Raw genomic sequence first — 23,926 nt, forward strand, 5'->3', positions numbered from 1 at the left:
GTTCTCAGGGAGATGTTTTTTTACCCTCTCTTCAGTACTGTGGCTCAGGGGAAGATTTTTTTCCCCCTTTAAACAGTCCCCTTGGAATATGGCAACTCATTTCTCCTCTGCCCTCATGCCTTTTTTCCAGGGTCTTCAGACTCTCCACCTTAGGTAGGTCAGTATTCTTTGTCTTCTTTCCTCAGAGGCCTGCAAAGTCAAAAACTTGATAATTGAATTTACCTAGTTTGGCAAATACCTTCAAGGTGAAAATCCCCTTTGGCGAACTTAATTCATCTTTTTCTATTCTTGTCTTCATTTAACTTTTGTCTTGAATATTCCTTGTTTCTTGACATCTTACAGGCATATTTGAGAATGTTTTAAAATATTTGTTATTTTCATTAGAAGGATTAGTACAGGTTCCGAGTCCACCATATTGGTGGAAAACAGAGTCTCTCTATGGTTTTCAGTTTTATATTCCCAGTTAGATTTTTCTGTCCTTGAGAGGAGTGACCATGCCTTGTACTTTCTTGGCCTTCTCTAGAAGGCAGTGAGTGTTCAATGAACACTCAGTTATACAGGTGGATGTGTAAGTCAGAAACACTTTTGAAGGACTTCTATTTTACATGTTTTATATCTATTTTTTTAATCTTCCCCATTATTTGGTAAGGTTAGGTGTATATATATATATATATTATATTTCCATTTATTTTTATTAGTTGGAGGCTATTTACTTTACAATATTGTAGTGGTTTTTGCCATACATTGACATGAATCAGCCATGGATTTACATGTCTTCCCCATCCCGATCCCCCCTCCCACCTCCCTCTCCACCCGATCCCTCTGGGTCTTCCCAGTGCACCAGCCCCGAGCACTTGTCTCATGCATCCAGCCTGGGCTGGTTATCTGTTTCACCCTTGATAATATTCATGTTTCGATGCTGTTCTCTCGAAACATCCCACCCTCGCCTTCTCCCACAGAGTCCCAAAGTCTGTTCTATACATCTGTGTCTCTTTTTCTGTTTTGCATATAGGATTATCGTTACCATCTTTCTAAATTCCATATATATGTGTTAGTATACTGTATGGTTTTATCTTTCTGGCTTACTTCACTCTGTATAATGGGCTCCAGTTTCATCCATCTCATTAGAACTGATTCAAATGAATTCTTTTTAATGGCTGAGTAATATTCCATGGTGTATATATACCACAGCTTCCTTATCCATTCGTCTGTTGATGGGCATCTAGGTTGCTTCCATGTCCTGGCTATTATAAACAGTGCTGTGATGAACATTGGGGTGCACGTGTCTCTTTCAGATCTGGTTTCCTCGGTGTGTATACCCAGAGTGGGATTGCTGGGTCATATGGTTAGGTATATTATTATTACTTCTGTTTTATGGATCAGTAAACTGAGACTTAGCGGGAGGATGTGGACACAGATCTGGTTATTTGTTGGTCTAAGATTTAGATTCATGACTTTTGACTCATAATTCTCTGTGCTTTCTGCTCTCCCGTGTTGCTTTTTAGCTAATACTGTTGACATTTCTTGATTATTATCACTAGATATGAAAATTCTAAAGAAGTGATTGCATTAGTAATAATGGATGAAATTATCTCTGGATTGAGGGCAGGAGGAGAAGGGGATGACAGAGGATGAGACAGTTGGATGGCATCACCGACTCAATGGACATGGGTTTAGGTGGACTCCGGGAGTTGGTGATGGACAGGGAGGCCTGGCGTGCTGCGGTCTGTGGGGTCGCAAAGAGTCAGACACGACTGAGCGACTGAACTGAGCTGATCTCTCGATTCTCACCTGAAAGAAATTGTTGGCTGAGCATTCACTTTGCTTATTAAACTTTTATCAGTGACTTAAAATAATGTATTGACTTCTGTTACAGAAAGCAAAAACAAGAGAATTGCTTACAAACTACTATATAAGATAAATAAGCTGCAAGGATATGTTGTACAGCACAGAAAATACAGCCAAATAATAGCTTGAAATGAAGTGTAATGAAAGTATTGAAGCATTGTACACCTGAAACCAATATAATCTTGTAAATCAACTAATACTTCAATAAAAATGTTAAAAAGTTAAAAAAAATTGCTCAGTTTTGCTGTTGCGGCATTGTGAAATACTTTTGTTGTAAAATATAAATAATTTTTGTTTTTTCCAACAGGTGTGTGTGTAATATAGATTGCAGTGGATACAGTTTTAATCCTGTGTGTGCTTCTGATGGGAGTTCCTATAACAATCCCTGTTTTGTTCGAGAAGCGTCTTGTATAAAACAAGAACAAATTGATATAAGGCATCTTGGTCATTGCACAGGTATAATTCATTCTAGAGACCTGTCTTTAAGATCACATGTCTGCAGTCTTATTTGTATATTTTGGTAGTGTTCTGAATTTGTAAAATGAAAAATCTCTGATGCTTTATTTTTTATTACTATATATTTTAGAACTTCTTTGTTCTGTTACTAACTTAGCTTTTTAAAAATTTGTTTTCACTGTCTCAAGACACAAAACAATGCTTCTTCATTGTTTATTTTGTTACTAAGCTGATCCTAAGATGAACTTGTAGCTATATTTATAGTTCTTAAAAATTGTCTCAAATTTGTAATGATTATAGTTGTTTAGAAACGAGTTTATTTTAATTATAGTAAAACTATAGATATTACCATGTTTTCATCTTTTTTTCTAGAGCATAATAGTTGACTTTGTTTTCATGTTTTCTCTGCAGCTTTTGCCCCTACATATTTTATACTGTTAGAGATTTTGGCGTGAAGTTATAGAATGTAAGGAAAAAGGATTATTTTCGGTTTGAAATTCTTTTCCCTTTCTTGCTTTTTGCCGTAGTTTAGGAGCCAGGATATCAACTAAGAATGAGTTTTGGTCTTCTGTTCCTACTAGAAATACCTGGTCACTAGAGGCAGAGGTTTTCAATCTTTTGTCCTAGTAAGCCACATATAGGCTAGCATAATGTGTGATTTCCCAATAGCAAACAAGGGCCAGACACTTGCTGATGGCCTAGGATTATGCATCTTTGCTGCCACTAGGTCTAACTGCCCTCTGTTCTGACCACTTCCCCTCCCCCTTTTTGCATTTATTAAAGGGCTATGTTTTCATGAGCTTAGGGAAAACATAGCTAAGGGGAAAAAGTTACAAGCCAGAGTTTGCTGCCTTAAACTGATAACAAGCTATTTGTGAAATACTGAACAACTGATTGCGATGTCTGTGGTCTAAGCTACTGAAGAATGCCCAAGAAACTATTCAGAGGATATCTAGGTGAGACTCAGGTGTGTGCATGGCAGAGGAAACTGTTTACTGACAGAGACCCCTTATAGGTGGAAGAAATAGTGTGGTTTGCTTTTCTTTTGTGGGGTGGCATTTCTAGCATAGGTTAAAGAGTATTCCTGAGAAAGAATATCTTTTCTGAGGAACTGGTATATGGTTGAATGGTACTACCTGGAATTTCAAATTCAGGAGAGTTGGTCAAGCTTGAGGATTTTGTTAATTGAAATTCATGCTTTTAGAATCCTGTGGAGTTGTTTATCTTGGTCCCCATTTATACCTGACTGTACCTTTCCCCACTGTGCACTGGGAAACTGAAGCTTATGTTTCCGAGCAGGTGTTTATGGTTCATGTAGTCCTCCTGTCCTGATATAATTTACCAGTAAGGCGTCATTTTTATAATAAATTTTGTCTGATAACACAGTTGATATCCCGCATTTATATTAATCTGATTTATTTCCAAGGAAACAGTGGTGGGAGAAGGTAAATCTTGAAACCATTGTCCCTTGGAGAACGGGCTAATCCTTTCTATTCAGGGTCTATGAGGTTTTGGTTTCACAGGGAAGACTTTTTAAGGAGATGATGTTTTAGCTGAAGTTTCAGTGAAGTTAGACTTTCATCGTGCAGAACACATTTATATCTGAGGCCTGAGATAGATCAAGAGAGTGGTGGAGCAGGAAAAGTGGACAGAGAGTTGGACAGGACCTGGAGTATTTGGAATATTCAGGGGTTTCATGGTATGACTTAAACATCATATATATCTTAATTTTCAAATCATTTTCTCTTACAGATACAGATGACACTAGTTTGTTGGGAAAGAAAGATGATGGACTACAGTATCGACCAGATGTGAAAGGTACTGAATCACAATTTCCTAAATTTTGGCCAACTGTTGAAATATGGTTTCTCACTGTCCTTAGTAGTTCTATTTCCATTATAATGGCCTTTCCAGCTTTGCTCTGTAGCAATATACATTATGCAGTTGAATTTTAGTAGTAATATTGACTGAAATAGTTAAGGTGCTTCTCAGTTTACAGAGTACTGTCATGTCTGTGTTTTTATAATTGAAATTTTTATTGTGAGAATTGTAGATTCACATGCATTTATAAGAAATTATATAGAAAGATCTCTCACCTTTGCTTTTAAAATCCTCTTTACCTCTCTAGAATCTACTGTTAACACTTAACCTCTGTGCATGGGTCTTTGAACCTAGTTCCCTTTGCCTGGAATTCTTCTTTGCCTAGGAGTCATCCTTTCAGCCACCTTAGAAGTTATTTCCTTTTGGGAACTATCCCTTAACTCTTAAACCTAGATTGGCTGCCTCTCTTACATACTCTGATGACCAAGCCCTTAACCTGCTCTAAGTATAATTTGTCTGTTCTATTCATCTGCATCCCTCTCTGGACTGTGAGTTCTGCCATGTTCACTTTGAGATTCCTAACACTTAGCAGAATGTCTGGCACTTACATAGGGGCTCCATGCCTGTCAGAAAAATGCATATAGCTCAAAGAAACTGTAGGATTTATTTGTACAAAGTCCTTTATTTTGAGGTCAGATCAGAGATTGGATTCTAGCTCCCTTGGCTGCAAGTCCAGTGCACTTTCCTTGCTCATTTTCATATTCATTATTTCATTTGGTTGTTGCAACTACTCTGAAGGGTAAGGACCAGTGAGAACATTGAGGCTCACTGAGGCTAGTGAACCGAAGCAGGTCTTGATCTTAGGATCCTAGACCAGGGTTTCTGTATATTTGTTTTTACACACATGTATCTTCTGCGCCATTTGTTTGGTTATACTAGTGGGCAGTTTTTTAAAAAGATGTGTGATCTACCTTTTAGGCCTACTTTCTAAAAACTACATAAAATGAGAAGAACAGGCCGTATCTCATAGAGTGTCATAAAGGTTAAGTGAGATAATGCATGTCAAGGGCTGTGAATAGTATCTGACATTCTCATAAGTGTGTACGAAGTGGTAGCTGTTATTATCATTGAATAATTTGTTATTTCTGTCACTTGAATCATGTTAAACCTGAATCAGTTATATCCCATGAGCCCCTGAAATATCAGTTTCCTATGTTGATACAAAGTGCTGTGTTTAAAATAGGAACTCTTTGTATTCCCATAGGAGGTATAATAGATCAGTGTTAGTTTTATTCTTTAGACTGATAGTACATGACCAGAATAGGAAAGTTCTTTTTCAGTAGGTAGAAGCTCCTGCTCAAGGCAATTTGGGGAATTGTGTATACCCAAAATACTTGTCTGTCTTTGATAATTTTACAGGGATAATTTAGTGCCTAAGCCATTTTTGAGATACTGAACATTCTTTACACGTAAGAATTTGTCTATAATGCAAATGAATTTATCATAATCAGTAGATGTAATTTATTAAGTGCCTATTTTATGCTGGTTATTTTACTAGAAACTGTTGGTGGACAGAAAGATATGTAGTACATGACATCCATCTTTAAAGAGCTTGTGACACAATAAGAAATTAACATAACCTACTTCTAACAGAGTAAAAGTTGGTTATTGTCATAAATGTAGTGCTCTGAAAAAGTTAGGATGAGAACTCAGAAAAAAATTACTATAAAAATTACTATTATTTTGTAAAGTAATTAGCCTCCAACTAATAAAAATAAATGGAAAAAAATTACTATAACTAAAAATTACTATTTGGTGGGGAATGGTGATGCAGGTGGACGTGCAGGTTTGATCCCTGGGTCAATAAGATCCCCTTGAGTAGGAAATAGCAACTCACTCCAGTATTCTTGCCTGGAAAATTCCATGGACAGAGGAGCCTGACAGGCTGCAGTCCATGGAGTAGCAAAGAATCGGACATGACTGAGCATGCATGCAGGACAGTGGGGAGAATGGTGAAGATCTAAGAAACACATAGAAGAGGTCTTATTTGAGCTGAACCTTGAAGGGTGGTTAGGATTTGAACAGAGGTCAAAGGATATTTAAGGAGGATAGAAGAGCATCAGTAGAAGGGTGAATGCAAACTTTGTGATAGAATGTATTGGAGAACGATGAGGATTCCTTTTTGGCTGGAGAGAAGGGGTTTAAAAGGCAGAAATGGAAGGCAAGTGTGGAAAGGTAGCTTGGGGCCAGATTGTGTACAGTCCTTTTTTTTTGTCTGAGTCTTCACCACTGGACTGCCAGAGAATTCCCACGTGTACAATCTTGAATGCTCTGTTATCCTAGGGCATTGAAACTTCACTTGTAGGCATTGGGGAAATCATAATATATTTGAAAAGGAAAGTCTACAGTATTAACCAGCTGAATGCATTATACCAGGCAGGACTTGTGCTTATTATGCACTTTGGGCTAGAGACAGAGAGATCAGTTAATTAGGCTCAAAAGGAATAGATTCTTACTTAAGATATGGAAGATAAAAGAGTTAAAACTAGAATGACTTAGATGATGGATTCTGTTTATTGTTCTAAGAATATTGGGAGGGGAAAGGTGTTTGGGGTAAGTAAGAAAGGAGTTGATGGTAGAGATGATTAATTTTACTTTGGGGTTTGAGTTGCTTGTGGAACTCACCCAGGCGACTTTGTTTTTAGCATAAATTTACGAGTTAGTCCTTGGATATCTAGGTGGTAACTGAAGTCATGAGAATGAGTGAGAGAGATTATAGAACTGCATTGTCTAGTACAGTAGCCACTGGCCACATGTGGCTATTTAAATTTAAATTGATTAAAATGAAATAAAATTGAAGGTTTTTGTTTCTCAGTCATACTAGCCATATTTTAAATCTTTGGTAGTCCCATGTGACCCATGGTTACCATATTGGCCAGCACAGATATAGAACATATCAAGAGCTACAGAAAGTTCTGTTGGATAGCACTCTTATTTATAAAGGAGAGGAGGCTAGGATGAAGTAGGAAAAAAGATCCAGAGGAAAAGCATCACAAAGAGTACAGTGGCACAGAAGTTGAAATAGAAAGACTGACTGCTAGTTTAAAATGCTGCATAAAGAAATTAGAGGACAAGCCTTGAATTTGAAGATGTCAGAAATGTAAAGTCGAACTCTTGGAAAAATGTGCTTTCAAGATGGAGCATTTGAATGTCCAGTATGGTGGTGAGTTAGTGCTTTTCTTGGGCTCTTGGAAAACCTGTGGTAAATATTGAAATTGCAGTGTTAGAAGCTTTGTTGTAGATGTTGAAGTCATAAAGGATATAGTGGCTGAGCATGAGTTGTATGGGCTTCCCTGGTAGCTTTTTTGGTAAAGAGTTCACCTGCAATGCAGGAGATGCCAGTTCAGTTCCTGGATCGGGAAGATCCCCTGGAGAAGGGATAGGCTACCTACTCCAGTCTTTGGCTTACCTGGTGACTCAGATGGTATAGAATCCGCCTGCAATGCGGGAGACCTGGGTTTGATCCCCTGGGTTAGCAAGATCCCTCGGAGGAGGGCATGGCAACCCACTCTAATATTCTTGCCTGGAGAATCTTCATGGACAGGGGAGCCTGGCGGGCTGCAGTCCATGGGGTCGCAAAGAGTCAGACATGACTGAATGACTAAGCGTGTGCGTGTGCATGTGTGCGTGCATGCAAACACACACACACACATGAGGTGTGTGGGAGCTGGGTATGTGACATTTTAAAAACTTGATTGCAGAAAATTTCAAACATGAACGAACAGGATAGTATAATGAACCCTTACATACTCAACCACTCAACTGTGAGCAGCGTTCTGTCATCCTTGTTCTGTCTGTATACCTCTACCCAGTGGATTATCATTATTCTTATTTTACAGATTTTTTGAACTGTAATTTATATACATGGAAATGCACAAATGTTAGCTGTCAGTTTTGACAAATGGATAGACCCCGTCTGTACTATACCTTATCACAGTCTTTGTAACATTTCCATCTACCCAGAAAGTTCCTTTGTGGCAAATGACATTTTAATGTGGCCATTTTTATCCAAGGATATTTTCATACAGCCTGAAATCCGCCGTAACACCTTTTAATTGCCAACACATTCTCACTCCATTCCTGAGCATCACCTCACCCCAACCGTCACCCCACCTTCAATTTCATCCTCTCGGTCTCTCCTCCTGCTGATCCAGGATACCAGAGACACCACGATATCAATATTGTTGGTTCCATTATTTGGTGATTAATGTTTATATATTTTAATACAGCTCATTTGATATGCCCTTTTAAAAATGGTCTTGATAAATTTGCCGTATCAAAAGGTAAGCCTGAGCCAGTTGCCGCAGTCACTGGAGGAGGGGGAGAGCCTATGCTGCGGAGTGTGGAGGAGAATCACAGTGAAGATGGTGAGGAGGTGTAGGTGGGTGGCAGAGAACCCTGCGGGAGGGAGGTCGTTGCGGGATGCGAGTGGGATGCCGATCTAGAGGTGACAGGTGGTGAGCACAGCAGGGGAGGGAGGAGGGAAGGGTGTAGGAGCAATGTGATTTTGTTCCATCAGGGAGACGAAGGGAGTGCTTCCTAAGGGAGCCGCTGAAGAGGTGGATGAGTTTACATGCATTAGAAAAGGTGTTTCACTGGGCAGAGTGGAAAGACTAGGAAGGAAAGAAGCCGGGTTAGGGTCGGTCATATCTACTCCCTAGACTTGAGAGAGGGTAGGGGGTGTTGGGGAGTAGGCGGGAGTTTCTGCCTAGGTAAATGATTCTCTTTTGGGGTCTGAGGAGACTTGGGTTAAAGAAGGATGTGTTAGTGATGAAGCTTGGAGTGAAGGGGTATAGGGGAAACAGGAAAGAGTATATTGAATTTTTGGATTCAGTATATTGGCTCTGTGAAAATAAAGAGCCCTCGAGTTACTGATGCAGTATTGATGTTGTTGTGGCCTCAGTAGCCCCTTCTAGGTGCATGTCCTGGTTGTTAGCAGCGATTCCTGGTGCTTTATTTGGGTGGAACATGGATGGACCAAGACAGAGTCAGTGAAACTTGGCTTTGCAGATAAGCCATCTGGAATCTTACCACATCATCACTTAGAACCATACTCTCCTTTGTATTTGAAAACACTGCCGCTGGTGGCAAATTGGTTTCTGAATGCCTCTGTAGGGTGGAAGGCACTGCTGGGTGTCTGAGCTTTTTATATGGTGTGTGTGCGCGTGCACACACACGCACACATTGTTCAGAGACTCGCAGTTGCAGCTGTTATTCATGGAGCCTGTCACCACTTGCCTGAGGGCATTGTTTGTACAGGACGGTGCCCAGTTCTTGCTGTGCAAAGCTATATCTCTGCTCTGGTTTCCGAAACTGTGCTTCATTATATCTGTAAAGCCTTTTAATCTTTCCTTTTTGAAGTTATCTAATTTACGTGGCCTGGAGAGCAAGTGCTTGAACATTCCACTTTTGTCTGTTCCCCACCCACTTCCCAGGGTAGCTTGGTGAAGTCATGTGATGGTTAAGAGCTTGTGCTCTGAAGTCAGACTTGCTCCATGCTAAAAGACAGTGTGGCCTGATTTCTCTGAGCCTCAGTGATCACATCTGTGAAGCAGGGGCAGTAATACCTACTGCCTAGGATTACTTTGAGCGTTAAATGCTGTCAGTAAATTCTTTATCGATGTTATTATGGTGCTTTTTCCTAATTGCATTGTTAGGAGCCTGGCTGTGCTAAATGTTCTTACCATTGCTAAGTCTGCCTGCCCACTATGTTTAATGTGGCTCATGAGTGACGGTAGGCTGTTCATCCTTTCAACAATTTTTAATCAAGTATGCTACTGTGTGCCAGTTGCTGTCAGATATTTAATCCTTATCACAATCATGTTACCATCGTTTTGCAGATGAAGAAGCTGAAACTGTGGGAGTTTGTGGCTCATGTGGAATGGCAGAGCAGCGACCAGAATTCAGACTTCCTGACCCTAAGTCCTGGTGCTCTTTCTTCTTCATGACAACTATTCCAGAATTCTGTTCTCTTGCATGCTGTCTTCAATTTTCTTCATAATATTTAATCTACTCTCAGCTACCACCTTGGTGAACACTTACACTCTAGCTTTACTCTTTCTCTAAGAACTAGTTTCATATATTCAGCTACCTGTGGGTCTTTATACCTACATTTAGCTGTATTGCCTTTGCCTGAACTTCCAGGAACTACTGTCTTGCCTGGGACATGATAGGTGCTTAATAAATACCTTTTGGAGGACTGGAGATCTCAATTTGAACTCAGTTTACTACATTCTCTCTTCTGAGCCTCCTGTCATTAGGCTCATAAAGAGCTTTTCTTTTAGTTTTTGAAGTTGTGAAATATATATAACAACACCACGTGCTATCTTAACCATTTTTTAAGTGTACGGGTCTGGTGGTATTTGATAAATTCTTGATGTTGTGCCACCATCACAGCATCCATCTCTCGAAATCTTTTCATCCTGTGAAACTGGAGCTATAGCCATTAAGCAATAACTCTTCATTTCCCCCTCCCCTCTGCCCTTATAACCACCATTCTGCTGATAGTTGCTATAATTTTGACTCTTCTACATAACTCATACAAGTAGAAATTATACAGTATTTGTCTTTTTGTCACTGGCTTCAGTTAACATAATGTCCTCAAGGTTTGTTTGTGTCATAGCATATGTTGGAATTAGTTTCCTTCCTTTTTAAGGCTGAATGTTTCCTAGTGTGTAGACTATTCCCTACAACTCGTCCATTTTGTTTATGCATTAATGGACATTTGGGTCGCTTCCATGTTTTAGCTGTTGTGAGTAGTGCTGCCGGGAGTAAAGGTATATAGCTGTCTCTGGGAGACCTTGCTTTCCATTTTTGGGAGGAGTATATACCCAGATGGATCGTATGGTATATCTACTTTTAATTTTCTGAGGAAGCTCCATACAGTTTTGCCTAGTGGCCATACTGTTGCACATTCTCACCAGCCATGCCCAAAGGTTACCACTTCTTCTTACCATTGCCAATACTTGTTATTTTCTGGTGTGGAGATAGTAGTCATCCTTTTGGGTGTAAGGTGCTATCTTGTTTTGATTTGTATTTCCTGAGTGATGAATGGCTGCCCAGGTGGCACAGTGGTAAAGAATCTGCCTACCAATGCAGGAGACGCAAGAGAGGTGGGTTAGATCCCTGGGTTGGGAAGATCCCCTGCAGTAGGAAATGGCAACCCACTCCAGTATTCTTGCCTGCAAAATCCCATAGACAGAGGGTCCTGGCAGGCTACAGTCCATGGAGTTGCAAAGAGTCCAACACGACTGAGTACGGATGCATGATGCAATCATTAATGATGTTGAACATATTTTCATGTGTTTATCGACATTTTGTTGATTCTTTTTGAAGTAAAATTGTTTTACACAATTCTGTATTGAGCCATCTTTTTAGCAAAGAGGACAGTTCTGTTCTATTAAACACTTAAATGTTAGTGGGTTGGTTGTTGGCAAACTATATAAATGGTAAAACTAGGGAAGTTTGACATTAAGAAAAAAATCAGTGGGCAGTGAGGGAGGTGGTGAACAGACATGGGGAAATCCACACAAAGATAATGAAAGAGAGATTTCATTCAACATAAAGAAAACTTGATAATATTGGAATTAACTATATTATATTGAAGAATATAAAGAATAGCAAGGAGAGATAAGAAAGCCTGCCTCAGCCATCAGTGCAAAGAAATAGAGGAAACAATAGAATGGGAAAAACTAGAGATCTCTTCAAGAAAATTAGAGATACCAAGGGAACATTTCATGCCACGATGGGCACAATAAAGGACAGAAATCGTATGGACCTAACAGAAGCAGAAGATACTAAGAAGAAGTGGCAAGAATACACAGAAGAACTATACAAAAAAGATCTTCATGATAACCACGATGGTGTGTTCACTCACCTAGAACAAGACATCCTGGAACGTGAAGTTAAGTGGGCCTTAGGAAGCATCACTACGAACAAAGCTAGTGGAGGTGATGGAATTCCAGTTGAGCTATTTCAGATCTTGAAAGATGATGCTGTGAAAGTGCTGAACTCAATATGCCAGCAAATTTGGAAAACTCAGCAGTGGCCACAGGACTAGAAAAGGTCCGTTTTCATTCCAATCCCAAAGAAAGGCAAGGCCAAAGAATGCTCAAACTCCTGCACAATCGCACTCATCTTACACGCTAGTGAGGTAATCCTCAAAATTTTCCAAGCCAGGCTTCAACAGTACATGAACCGTGAATTTGCAGATGTTCAAGCTGGTTTTAGAAAAGGCAGAGGAACCAGAGATCAAATTGCCAACATCTGCTGGGTCATCGAAAAAGCAAGGGAGTTCCAGTAAAACATCTATTTCTGCTTTATTGACTATGCCAAAGCCTGTGACTGTGTGGGTCACAACAAACTGTGGAAAATTCTGAAAGAGATGGGAATACCAGACCACCTGACCTGCCTCTTGAGAAATCTGTACCCATGTCAGGAAGCAACAGTTAGAACCGGACATGGAACAACAGACTGGTTCCATATAGGAAAAGGAGTACGTCAAGGCTGTATACTGTCACCCTGCTTATTTAACTTATATGCAGACTACATCACGAGAAACGCTGGGCTGGATGAAGCACAAGCTGGATTCAAGATTGCTGGGAGAAACATCAGTAACCGCAGATATGCAGATGACACCACCCTTATGGCAGAAAGTGAAGAGGAACTAAAGAGCCTCTTGATGAAAGTGAAAGAGGAAAGTGGAAAAGTTGGCTTAAAACTCAACATTCAGAAAACTAAGATCATGGCGTCTGGTCCCATCACTTCATGGCAAATAGATGGGGAAACAATGGAAACAGTGTCAGACTTTATTTTTTTGGGCTCCACAATCATTCCAGATGGTGACTGCAGCCATGAAATTAAAAGACGCTTGCTCCTTGGAAGAGAAGTTTTGCTCAATCTAGATAGCATATTAAAAAGCAGAGATGTTACTTTGCCAACAGAGATCCGTCTAGTCAAAGCTGTGGCTTTTCCAGTAGTTATGTATGGATGTGAGAGTTGCACTATATAGAAAGCTGAATGCCGAAGAATTGATGCTTTTGAACTGTGGTTTTGGAAAGGCTCTTGAGAGTCCCTTGGACTGCAAGGAGATCCAACCAGTCTATCCTAAAGGAAATCAGTCCTGAATATTCACTGGAAGGACCGATGCTGAAGCTGAAACTCCAATCCTTTGGCCACCTGATGCGAAGAGTTGACTCATTTGAAAATACCCTGATGCTGGGAAAGATTGAAGGTGGGAGGAGAAGGGGAAGACAGAGGATGAGATGGTTGGATGGCATCACTGACTCAATGGACATGAGTTTGAGTAAACTCCGGGAGTTGGTAATGGACAGGGATGCCTGACGTGCTCCATTCTATGGGGCTGCAAAGAGTCGGACACGACTGAGTGACTGAACTGAACTGATACTATATTGAGTTCCTTATCTCTGAATGTGTTTAAGTAGAAACAGGATCATGGGGTTGTAACTAAAGAAATTCCTTCGTTAGACCAGTGACCTCCAAAGATCCTTACACATCTGAGTTTCTGGTTTCATTTACTTTCTAAAGCATGTTGACACTGTATTTTTTTTTTTCTTTCTGTGTTTCTATTATCTGTTCCTACTGCTGAGCTCAGACTTAACCAGTGCCACAGTTTGGATTGTGTAGTAACCTCTTAATTGGTCATCCTATCTTCCTTTTGTCTTCTAATTAATTTCAATAACTTTTTGAGATAATTTACATACTATTAAGTTCACCTGTTTAAATAATGTAATTCAGTGGTTTTTTTTTTTCTTTTAGTATATTTGCAGGATTGTACTAGCATCACATCATAGTCTAGTTTTAGGTCATTTTCATTACCCTGAAAATAAACCTCACATCTGTGTCACTCCCCATTCCCCCCTGACCATCAGCCGTAGCCCTAGGTAACCACTCTCAGTTAACTTCTTATGTAAAACATGGCTTTGCTTCTGTTGCTTTCCAACTGGGTCCTCCTTGTCCGTATGATTAAGAAAATGTTTCTCACCTGAGGTTTAAATTTTTCCATGCTCTGACTTCAACTTATTTTTCCAACTTTGACTTAAACCCTTGCACAGTCTGAGTGTACAGTTATTGCTAGGTCCACTTACCTCTTGTTCTTGAGAGTGAGAACAGGTGTCTTATACCTGTTTTTTGGTTTCCAGCGTTCGACTATCTGAATCTGTCCATGCTTTGAGACCTAACTTGAGTGCTACCTTCTCTATGAGTCCTTCCCTGGGTTATTCTGCCTAAAGTGAAGTTCTCATTTGAACGTGAACTTCCATAGCACCTAGTATTATAAAACTTTCTTTTGGTGTTTTATTGTATGCTATCATGTGGGACCTCTTCTCTTGTGTTGTTCAGCTTTTTGTGTGTGTATGTTGATGATAAACTTCTTGAGGGCAGGGTCTGTGACCACTTTTCCCTTCCCCCTCTGTAGCTTAGCTGAGCATATGGATGTGCACAGAAATAGTATGTAAGTGTAATGGAATGAATAGTGTTGGCATTGAGCAAAATGCTGAATTTGGACTCTGTGACAGAGATTTCAAAGTCTTAATAGACACGTCCACTTTTATGTGGCTTTGCTTTGTCTAGAGGTTGATACCACATTCTTTCATTAATCATTCAGTGAATGCTATTGGTGTTGTACTCTTTATTCATTTCTTATAACCCATTCCTAATTTTCTTATTGCTATCATGCATCTAAATTCTCTGATCACTTTCAGCTCTGCATTATTTTGCTGTTTTTAGGACTTTCTTATGGTAGGTTAGTACATTACCAGAGGTTTTGTGGACCAGTGTGGTCTGTTTGTTATATACTTTATGCAACTTTATTTCTATTGGTTGGTACCTAACCTCAGTCTTTATAGTCCCATTATTATATATTTCATGGTATGTCACAACCTGAAAATATCATGTTTTGAGAAGTTGCAGGATGATAAGCACTATGGGAGACAGTCGCATTCCTCAAGTCACCTCATGGCTTGATTGCAAAGGTCGAATACTACTCTTGGTTTGAAACCATAGCAAGAACATTACTATGTTCTAAGTGTCAGGAATTATACAGAAATGGACAATACAGGCATCTAGATCCTCAGGGAGTTCATGGTCTCGTGACAGAGACCAATTTAAATACCTAAATAGTTATGACATTGTTGTGAGTATTATAGCACAGAAGTGGGTGCTCAGGATTGTAGCAGCTCAGAAGAAGGCTTGATTTCTTTGCTATAGCGTCATTATGGTTTGGGAGCTGGAGGAGCCCCTGTAAGCCCTTTGAGGACAGGATATATCTTAGCTGTTTTTTTATCCCAGCACCTAGCAGAGCCCCTGGCATATGGAAGGTGATGAATAAATGATAAATGAGTAAGCCACCTATTCTCTGCTATCTAGCATGGTGGCTACTAGCCACATGTGACTGTTGAGTATTTGGAATGTGACCAGTTGGAATTGAGGTGTCCTGTGTGAAGTGCTCTCCAGATTTTGTAGATCTATTTAAGAAAAAGGAATATAAACTATCATAATTTATCTGAATATATGTTTAAATGCTATTTATTTGATATATTAGGTTAAATAAAATATATGATTAAAATTATCTTATTTACTTTTTGAAAATATGACTACTAGAAAATAAAAGATTATGTCCTGTGTTATACATCTTTTTTATCATCAGCATTTTGTTTGGTTTATTAAAAAAAATTATTTATTTATTTTTGGCTACGCTGGTCTTCATTTCCCCTCACGGGCTTTCTCTAGTTATGGTGAGCTGGCTTCTCACTGCAGTGGCCTCTCTTGTTTTGGAGCACTGGCTCTGGGGTGCATAGGCATCAGTAGTTGTGGTGCTCACCTCAGCATGTGGAATATTCCTGAACCAGGGATTGAACATATGCATTGGCAAGTGGATTCTTAACACTGGACCACCAGGGAAGACCACTCTATTATACTACTGATAGACTTTGCTGATCTCATTCAGCTCTCTTAGAAGAAATTATTTGATTTAAGGTTACACAAAATAGCAGAGATACCCTTAAAATTGAGATCTTCTCTGTTGGATTTCTCCTTAGTTTAATTCTCTTTCTGTGCATAAATTTGCACATTGTAAATACATAAAATTTGAGGTAAAGTGGCATGAATTTGGTCTTGTTAAGGATGACATACCCTCTTGGCTGTAGTTACACTATCTTTGAACTTAATAATCATTAAGATTAATAGTCAAAAAGATTCTCCTTTCATGTGTAAATTTTTATCTCCAGAAAAACCTGCATTTTCAGTTCTCAGTTTTTTCACACTTGGTACACCTGTTCCCAGTTCTCCCTTCCTTATTGGTATCTATATATACACAGTCTTTTATTGCATTCCTTCTTAGTTTGTTTCTATTAATAATTATTCAGATTATATTAACACTTTGTGTATATTTGGGGGAGATAAGTCTTGGCTGGTGCATAATGTGTTACATAGAGAGCTGGTGGGTTTAGTGGCCTGTACATGCATTAATTATCTCACATAATACAGTTGTGAGAACTCAGGCTTAGAGAGGGTGGTATGCTCAAGGTCACATGAGATTATTATTAGTAAGACTCTGTAATTCACAGAATAATACACAGAATCTGTAAGCTGGAATTTTATAAAATGGCAGGAAGCTTGGGAGTTTTTCCTATACATGGACAGGCCTGTAAACATTGGGGAACTCTGTTTTCGTAGAGCTGAGGACTAATGTATTAGGTAAATGCCATAAAAAAAGTAAAAAAAAAATTCATCCTAGCTTGTGCGAATATGTAAATGAGTATGTGCATATGTAAGTGTATGGAGTTAATAAAGGACAGGGAAGCCTGGCATGCTGCAGTTCGTGGGGTCACAAAGAGTCTAACACGACTTAGCAACTAAACGACAAGTATATGGGAAAAAGAGACATAGGGTTAGAGAATGAATTAATGAAAGAATATCGTTGCTTTTGAAGACTAGATCCCCATGCCTTCTTCTTTCCTGCCCTTTTCTGACTTTGCTTCCTGACTCTTCCGTTTTTGGTAGTGGAATTACTTACCACCCTTCTGTTTTCTTCAGTCCAACCCAGTTCAGTTCAAGTCAGTATACCTAAGTCCAAACACATACTCATTAACATGTTTACAATGGTTCTCTTTGGATAGAGAGATTTGGGGTGGTTTTAAATTTCTTTTTTATTTGTCCTCTGTATCATTTGAATTTTTTTTTTTTTTACAGAAACATATACTAAGAAAAGCAATTTAAAAAGAACAGAAACTATTTTCACTTGGGAAAAAATCAATATGCTTGATAGTTTTCATGCCAAAGTAAACCTTTCACCCTAAAATTTCAGAATCTCACACTTGTTCTCTGCCTTACCAGTGTCCTTTGGCCTCAATTTCATAGCCTCAAGGTGAATGGCTAGAGTAAGTCAGTTCCCCAAAAGCCAGTGCTACATACCCCACCTCTCTGTCATGGAGGTGAGATTTCTTCTGGAAGTAATATTTATTTTTATAGCAAAGGTGTTGAGTTTTTTTTTTTTTTTCTGATTGTTTTTACACAGCAGTCGCTCACAGTGGTCACATCCTGCAAATATTTTTAAATGCTTTGAATCTAAACAGTCTACTGCTGTGTTTGTGGCATAATGAGACCTTGGTTCTTGTCCAGCCTCCTGTCTGATAAATTTCCTTCCCAAATTACCCAGCAAGGGGTGAATTTATTTGTTATCTTAGAACCTTTGAAAAGTCCATGTTTTTCAATTTGCTTTTCATTATTTATTGACCTGGTTTATGTTCTTTTAAGATGCTAGTGATCAAAGGGAAGATGTTTATATTGGAAACCACATGCCTTGCCCTGAAAACCTCAATGGTTACTGCATCCATGGAAAATGTGAATTCATTTATTCTACTCAGAAGGCTTCTTGTAGGTAAGTCAAGAGTACCTCCAGATCAGAGGTGAGACCTTTTTTCCATCTTTGGTCACTGCTCTGTAGCAGGCAATGAAATGTGGACTAAAAATATCACTAAAAGGTAGTATTTATTTGCAGTTGAGTTAAAAAAAAAATACATTAGCACCATCATTTGGAAAAAGCTGGCAAGTAATATGCAAAAAAACCCCACAGATGTTTATTAGGGTTTTGAGATAGGCTTAACCTGTTTAATATTATGCTATGTATTTTTTAATGTAGAACTATACCATAGACCAACATTATTTTGATTTTTAGGCAGTCTGTCACAGTGGTTTGACGGACTAGAGAGTGTGTTAAGAACTGAGAACGTTCTTAAAATAAACTTCATGGTCAAGTTTCAAATGAAGTTTATAATACATTTCTCAAAATAAGGGGATGGGGACTAGAATCAGGTGTAATGTGAGGGGTGGAGACAGAAAGGTTGTGATTCAACTTCAACTGTGTGATTCCAGAGAGGCTATGTAAATAGAGCTGAGACAAAACTAGATCTCGGATTTCCTGATACCCTGTGTTTGTGGCGTAATGAGACCTCGGTTCTTGTCCAGCCTCCTGGCTGATAAATTTCCTTCCTTCATTTCCTTCACCCTCGTGGCCTTGGTGCTTTTGCTATTCCGTGTCTGTACTGATAACACTTCTTGCTGCTGCTTCTGGGAGCTTGTCTTCCAGCTCAGGTTGGTCTAGTTGTCAGGGGAGTGTTTGCAAACACAGGGCGATTGCTCACTCCTGCCCCCTGCAGTTTGACCAGTGAATCTTTCTCTCAAGAAGAAAAAGAAAGCTTGTGACATCACGTTTCCTGGTTTCTCTGTTTCTTTAACTCCATTCCCCTGACTTCTCCCCAACCCCGTTCCCTCTCATTCTCCTCCTACTTAAAAAATAAAACAAAACACTGTGAACTGTTTTAATGGTCATTAAGAGTTCTTTGTTAAGCTTTAGCTTCCTTCTATTTGAATGATTTCCTTTTCTTTGAAGGAGCTAATACCAGCCTTACCCCCCACCCTACCCCTTTGCCTGTACATTAAAAAAAAAAAAATAATAATACAGCCATGCAAGGGAGAACAAAAAATCATATAGTGGATTCCTTATGCTTGTCTCATAGTGACATACATACCTCAATAGATGTTCAGATCATGTTGTCCTCTGAGCGTGGGGTGTCTTTTAAGATACCTAAAAGGGAGGGATAAGAGAGATTGGTGTCCAAGCCTCATGAACCTATTTGCAGGGCAGCAATGGAGAGGCGGACATAGAAAACAGACCTGTGGACACAGTGGGGGAAGGTGAGGATGGGATGCATTGAGAGAATAGCATGGAAACATATACATTACCATGTGTGAAATAGATAGCAAGGGGAAGTTTGCTGGGCGACACAGGGAGCCCAACCCAGTGCTCTGTGACAGCCTAGAGGGGTGGGATGGAAAGGGAGACGGGAGGAGGGGTAGAGGGGTTCAGGAGGGAGGGGACATATGGATACCTGTGGCTGATGCATGTTGACGTATGGCAGAGGCCAACACAACATTGTAAAGCAGTTATCCTCCAATTGAAAAAAATGATAATGGTTCTTATTTCCTAGTGTTGTTAATATATGCAAAGTACTTACCACAGTGCTTGTTGCACAATGTGTATTTAATAAATAGCAATGGATATTGAAATTGACAATATTGATACTATTGGGCTACACGCACTGTTAGGTTAGGGACTCTGTTTTGCTAACCATTGTCTCCCCAGTGCCTGGCATAGGGCCTCTCCCAGTAGCTACACAGTGAATATTTTTTGAATGACATGTGATGGTGGCCAGCTTTTTCCTCTTCTTTAGACCAGAGGTGTTTCTTAAATGCTACAGAATCTCTTTTCTGCATATTGTAACTCCAAAAAGCAGTTGATCTTTGTCTTCTGTCTAAGCATCTACAGTGTCCACAAGAACCAGGCCTTGGCATCACATGGATTTCTCCTGGTCGGTGTATTTGTTTAGTAGCAATAAACAGGCAGGGATGAACACCCTTTAGCCACAGTCCTGTTATTAGGTTAAAATCTTTTAGCATTATATCACCATTACTTTGTTTATTTATTGCATTTGTTGTTGTTCAGTCACTACTCTGTGTCTGACTCTGCCTACTTTGTACCAAATCCTACATGGCCCTGGGGTCTCAAGTTCAAATATGACAGAGATCCAACCTTCAAAAAATCTTACAGTCTGGTGGCAGCAACTGATAAATAATAATTTAAATGTAATACTGTATGAAAAATGCTATCATACATAGATATACATGAGATGATTTGACACTTCAAGAAAGCTCTTCAACCTTAAGTGGGAGGAGGGGCAGGCCTTATGGGGACATTTGTGCCATACCAGGAGATTGTCCTTTAATTAATTAATTAATTAATTTGGCCACACTGCATGGCTTGTGAGATCTTAGTTCCCCAACCAGAGATGGAACCCAGGCCCATACAGGAGGCACAGAGTCCTAACCACTGGACCTCCAGGGAATTCCCATGTCCTTTATTTTAAAGACAGAAACCATTTAAGGAATTAAATGAGAAAGATACGGGCAGATCTGAAAGCCATCCAGGTAGCTAGGTGAAAAACAGATTAGAAGCCTGAAGGTTAGGAGCCTATTAGTGAGGAGCGAGAGCCTGGACCAGGTAAAGGTCTCACAGGGGGACTGAGATGAGGACTGAGTTGTAGAGAGAAAATAGGTGGTGACTCCAGAGGTTTTGGTGACTGGTTGGGTATGAGGATGGGCATGTGGGAATTGGTGGAGGGTCATGGGAAGGAAGAGTCAAGAGAGTCTGCTGGGTTTCTAGCTGATACAGAATTGAGGAGGGAAAGGAAATAGGGGGAGGGGAATGGAGGTTGGGGGGTCGTGATGTACTGAGCTTAATAATGCTTGATCTCAAGTGTCTGTGGGGCATCCATTTATCTAGTAGGCTCCTGGGTATCTGTGGTTTTGGAATTCATGAGACAGGTGCACTTTGAAGATGTGTTTGGGAATCATTCCATCAAGCGTTGTTGTTCAGTCGCTTAGTCGTGTCCGACTCTTTGCAACCCCATGGACTGTAGCACGCCAGGCTTCCCTGTCCTTCACCATCTCCCAGAGCTTGCTCAAACTCTCGTGTCCATTGAGTTGGTGATGCCATCCAACTGTCTCATCCTCTGTCATCCCCTTCTCCTCCTGCCTTCAGTCTTTCCCAGCATCAGGGTCTTTTCTAGTGAGTCAACTCTTCTCATCAGGTGGCCAACATATTGGAGCATCAGCTTCAGCATCAGTCCCTCCAATGAACATTCAGGATTGATTTCCTTAAGGACTGACTGGTTTGATCTCCTTGCAGTCCAAGGGAATCTCAAGAGTCTTCCCCAACACCAGAGTTCAGAAGCATCAATTCTTTGGCGCTCAGCCTTCTTTATGGTCCAACTCTCATCCGTACATGACTGCTGGAAGAAACCATAGCTTTGACTATATGGGCCTTTGTTGGCAGAGGTCTTTAACGTATCCCATCTAATTCCTACAGCAGTCCTTCCACCCACTGGGCCTCCAGTTGATTAATCTCTCACCTTTTCAGTACACATCCTCATTGCCTCCTTCCTCAGCTGAATTCTGTGGTCAATCCTTGTAGTCCCTCCCTTGCTTCATCATACATGCACTTGACACAACTATAATCCTGGTTCGTTCCAGCCTCCCGCCTGCTGCGTACCTACACCCATCAGGCTTTAACTGGTCTTCTGCACCTTTATACTCAGTGGGCCCTGCATGCTGCCGGCAGTCACTCTATAGCTGCGGTCCTTCATCCTCCTCTCCTAGATAAAATGACTGCTTTTACCATCCACCCTCTCTTCAGACTGTCAGCGCCTCCTCTCATCCTCACTCTCAGTTAATGATCTTGTTTTCAAGTTCAGTGAGAAAACTGAAGGAGTATGAGGAGAACATTCACAGGCTTTTTACTATCACTGCCAGCAGTGCTCCCCATTTTTCTTCTTACCATATATTGTTTTATTCATATATTTTTATACATTTATAAGTTACTTTTTATTTCTTTTATCTTGAAAGGCATTTCTCATTGTCACGTCTCCCAGCTACGGTCCCATTTCTGTCCTTTCCTTTGTAGAAGAACTGGAAGTCTGTAGTCTGTCTGCAGTTTCTTACTTCCTATCTCATGAATTCACCCCAGTGAGCTTTTGCTCCCCAGCGCTTCACTGAGCCTGTTCTTGTTGCTAAATTCATCAGTCAGTTCCTCAGTCTCAAATGACTTTTTGAATGATCAGTGGCATCCAACCTCCTGCATGACAGACCTTCTTCACTTGGTTAAGGGATTACGCTCTCCTCGTTTTCTCCTTCCTCATTGGCTGCTTGCTTCTCTTTCAGCCCTCTTGCCTGGCTCCTCTTTTGCTTCCCAGTCTCTCAATGTTGGCGTGCTGCCAGGGTCCAGCCCTGGTCCTCTTCCTCAGTGACTCTGGCCAGCATCAGGGCTTTGCATGATGTATGCTGATGACCCCCAGGCCACTCTCTCAACTTGGGACTCTCCCCCACTGCCCTTTTTCACACGAGCATCTGACACCTTAAGCTCAATAGAACCTAAGCTGATCTCCGGATCTGCCCTCCCTCTCCTAAACCTGTTCTGCCTCTACCTTCTCCATCTCAGTTGATGCTGACGCCATCTTTTCTTTGTTTAGACAAAACACCTCTGAGATGCCTTTGACTTGTCCCTCTATCATACTCCACATTTAGTCATTTCAGGTGTCCTGTTAGCTCCGTTTCAGAATAGATCCAGCATTTGGTTACTTCGCATCGTCACTGCTACTCCTAGTCCAGGCACCATTTTCCCCTCCGGCATTATGCATTAGCCTTCCTGATTGTATCCTAACTAGTCCATATTCAGCACAGCAGCCAGGGGAGACTTTAAAATTAAAGTCAGCTCTTGTCTTTCCTTCGCTGATGCCCTTCCGGCGGCTCCGCCGTCTCCTGAGTGAGGAGCCCTTGGCAGGCGGGCCCCTTCACGTCTCTGTGTCAGTCCTCTCCTTCCCTTTGGCTGGCCTGTTCCAGCCACACTTGCTTGGACACACCGTGCACTCATGCACACAGCTCAGGGCCTTTGCACTGGTTCTTCTTTTGCCTGTTATGCTCTCCTCACGCTTGTCCACACAGCAGACTCCCTGGCCCCCTTCACATCTTTACTCACTTGTCTCTTCCTGAAGCTTGCCTTGACCATCTTCCTTAAAGTTGCAGGGCTCCCTTCCTGGCCCATATCTGGCACTCATAATACCCCTTAATTCTTTCTCTTTGTTCTCTTTTAATTCTGCCTTCTAACATAACCATTTAATTTGCTTATCGTGTTTATTGACACCCCCTCCCCTACTAGAGGATAAACAGGCCAGGGATCTTTGTTCCCTGATGTATCCCAAATGCCCACCTCAGTACTTGGCACATGTGCTCAGTAAGTAGGTTAAATGTATGAGTGAATGAGTCAGCCCATGAGGCTGTGGGCATGATGAGATTACTACCATGGAGGGTGTGGACATGAAAGAACAGGCAAGAGAGAACCAGATGCCTGGATGTGCCTTCAATCAGCCGCAGAGGAAGTGGTGCTAACCTGGAATTTAATACTCCAGGTATTTGGAGAGTATAACCCAACAGTCAGGTGCAGGAATGATGTCCAGGGGGAACTGCATGAGTGAAACATGGTCTATACATTCTTTTTGATACTCTGATCTTTAATTTTTGAATTAAGCTTAATAGTCAACTGCGTATCTAGGACATTGTTATAGCTCCCTGTGGAACTATTTTTATTTCACTGAGCTTTGACTTTGGGCTG

General features: G+C 40.5%; 1 protein-coding gene across 1 annotated transcript in view; it reads left to right on the top strand.

The window, feature by feature from the left end:
* Positions 1-23,926, top strand: part of TMEFF1 (transmembrane protein with EGF like and two follistatin like domains 1) — a 92,905-nt gene that overhangs the window by 59,625 nt on the left and 9,354 nt on the right. The window contains exons 6-8 of the mRNA XM_043453198.1: positions 2,156-2,304; positions 4,057-4,122; positions 17,959-18,082. Coding sequence (XP_043309133.1) covers positions 2,156-2,304; positions 4,057-4,122; positions 17,959-18,082 — 339 coding nt within the window. The remainder of the gene's footprint in view (positions 1-2,155; positions 2,305-4,056; positions 4,123-17,958; positions 18,083-23,926) is intronic.

This window comes from Cervus canadensis, chromosome 30, assembly GCF_019320065.1.
Source record: "Cervus canadensis isolate Bull #8, Minnesota chromosome 30, ASM1932006v1, whole genome shotgun sequence".
NCBI classification, from domain to species: domain Eukaryota; kingdom Metazoa; phylum Chordata; class Mammalia; order Artiodactyla; family Cervidae; genus Cervus; species Cervus canadensis.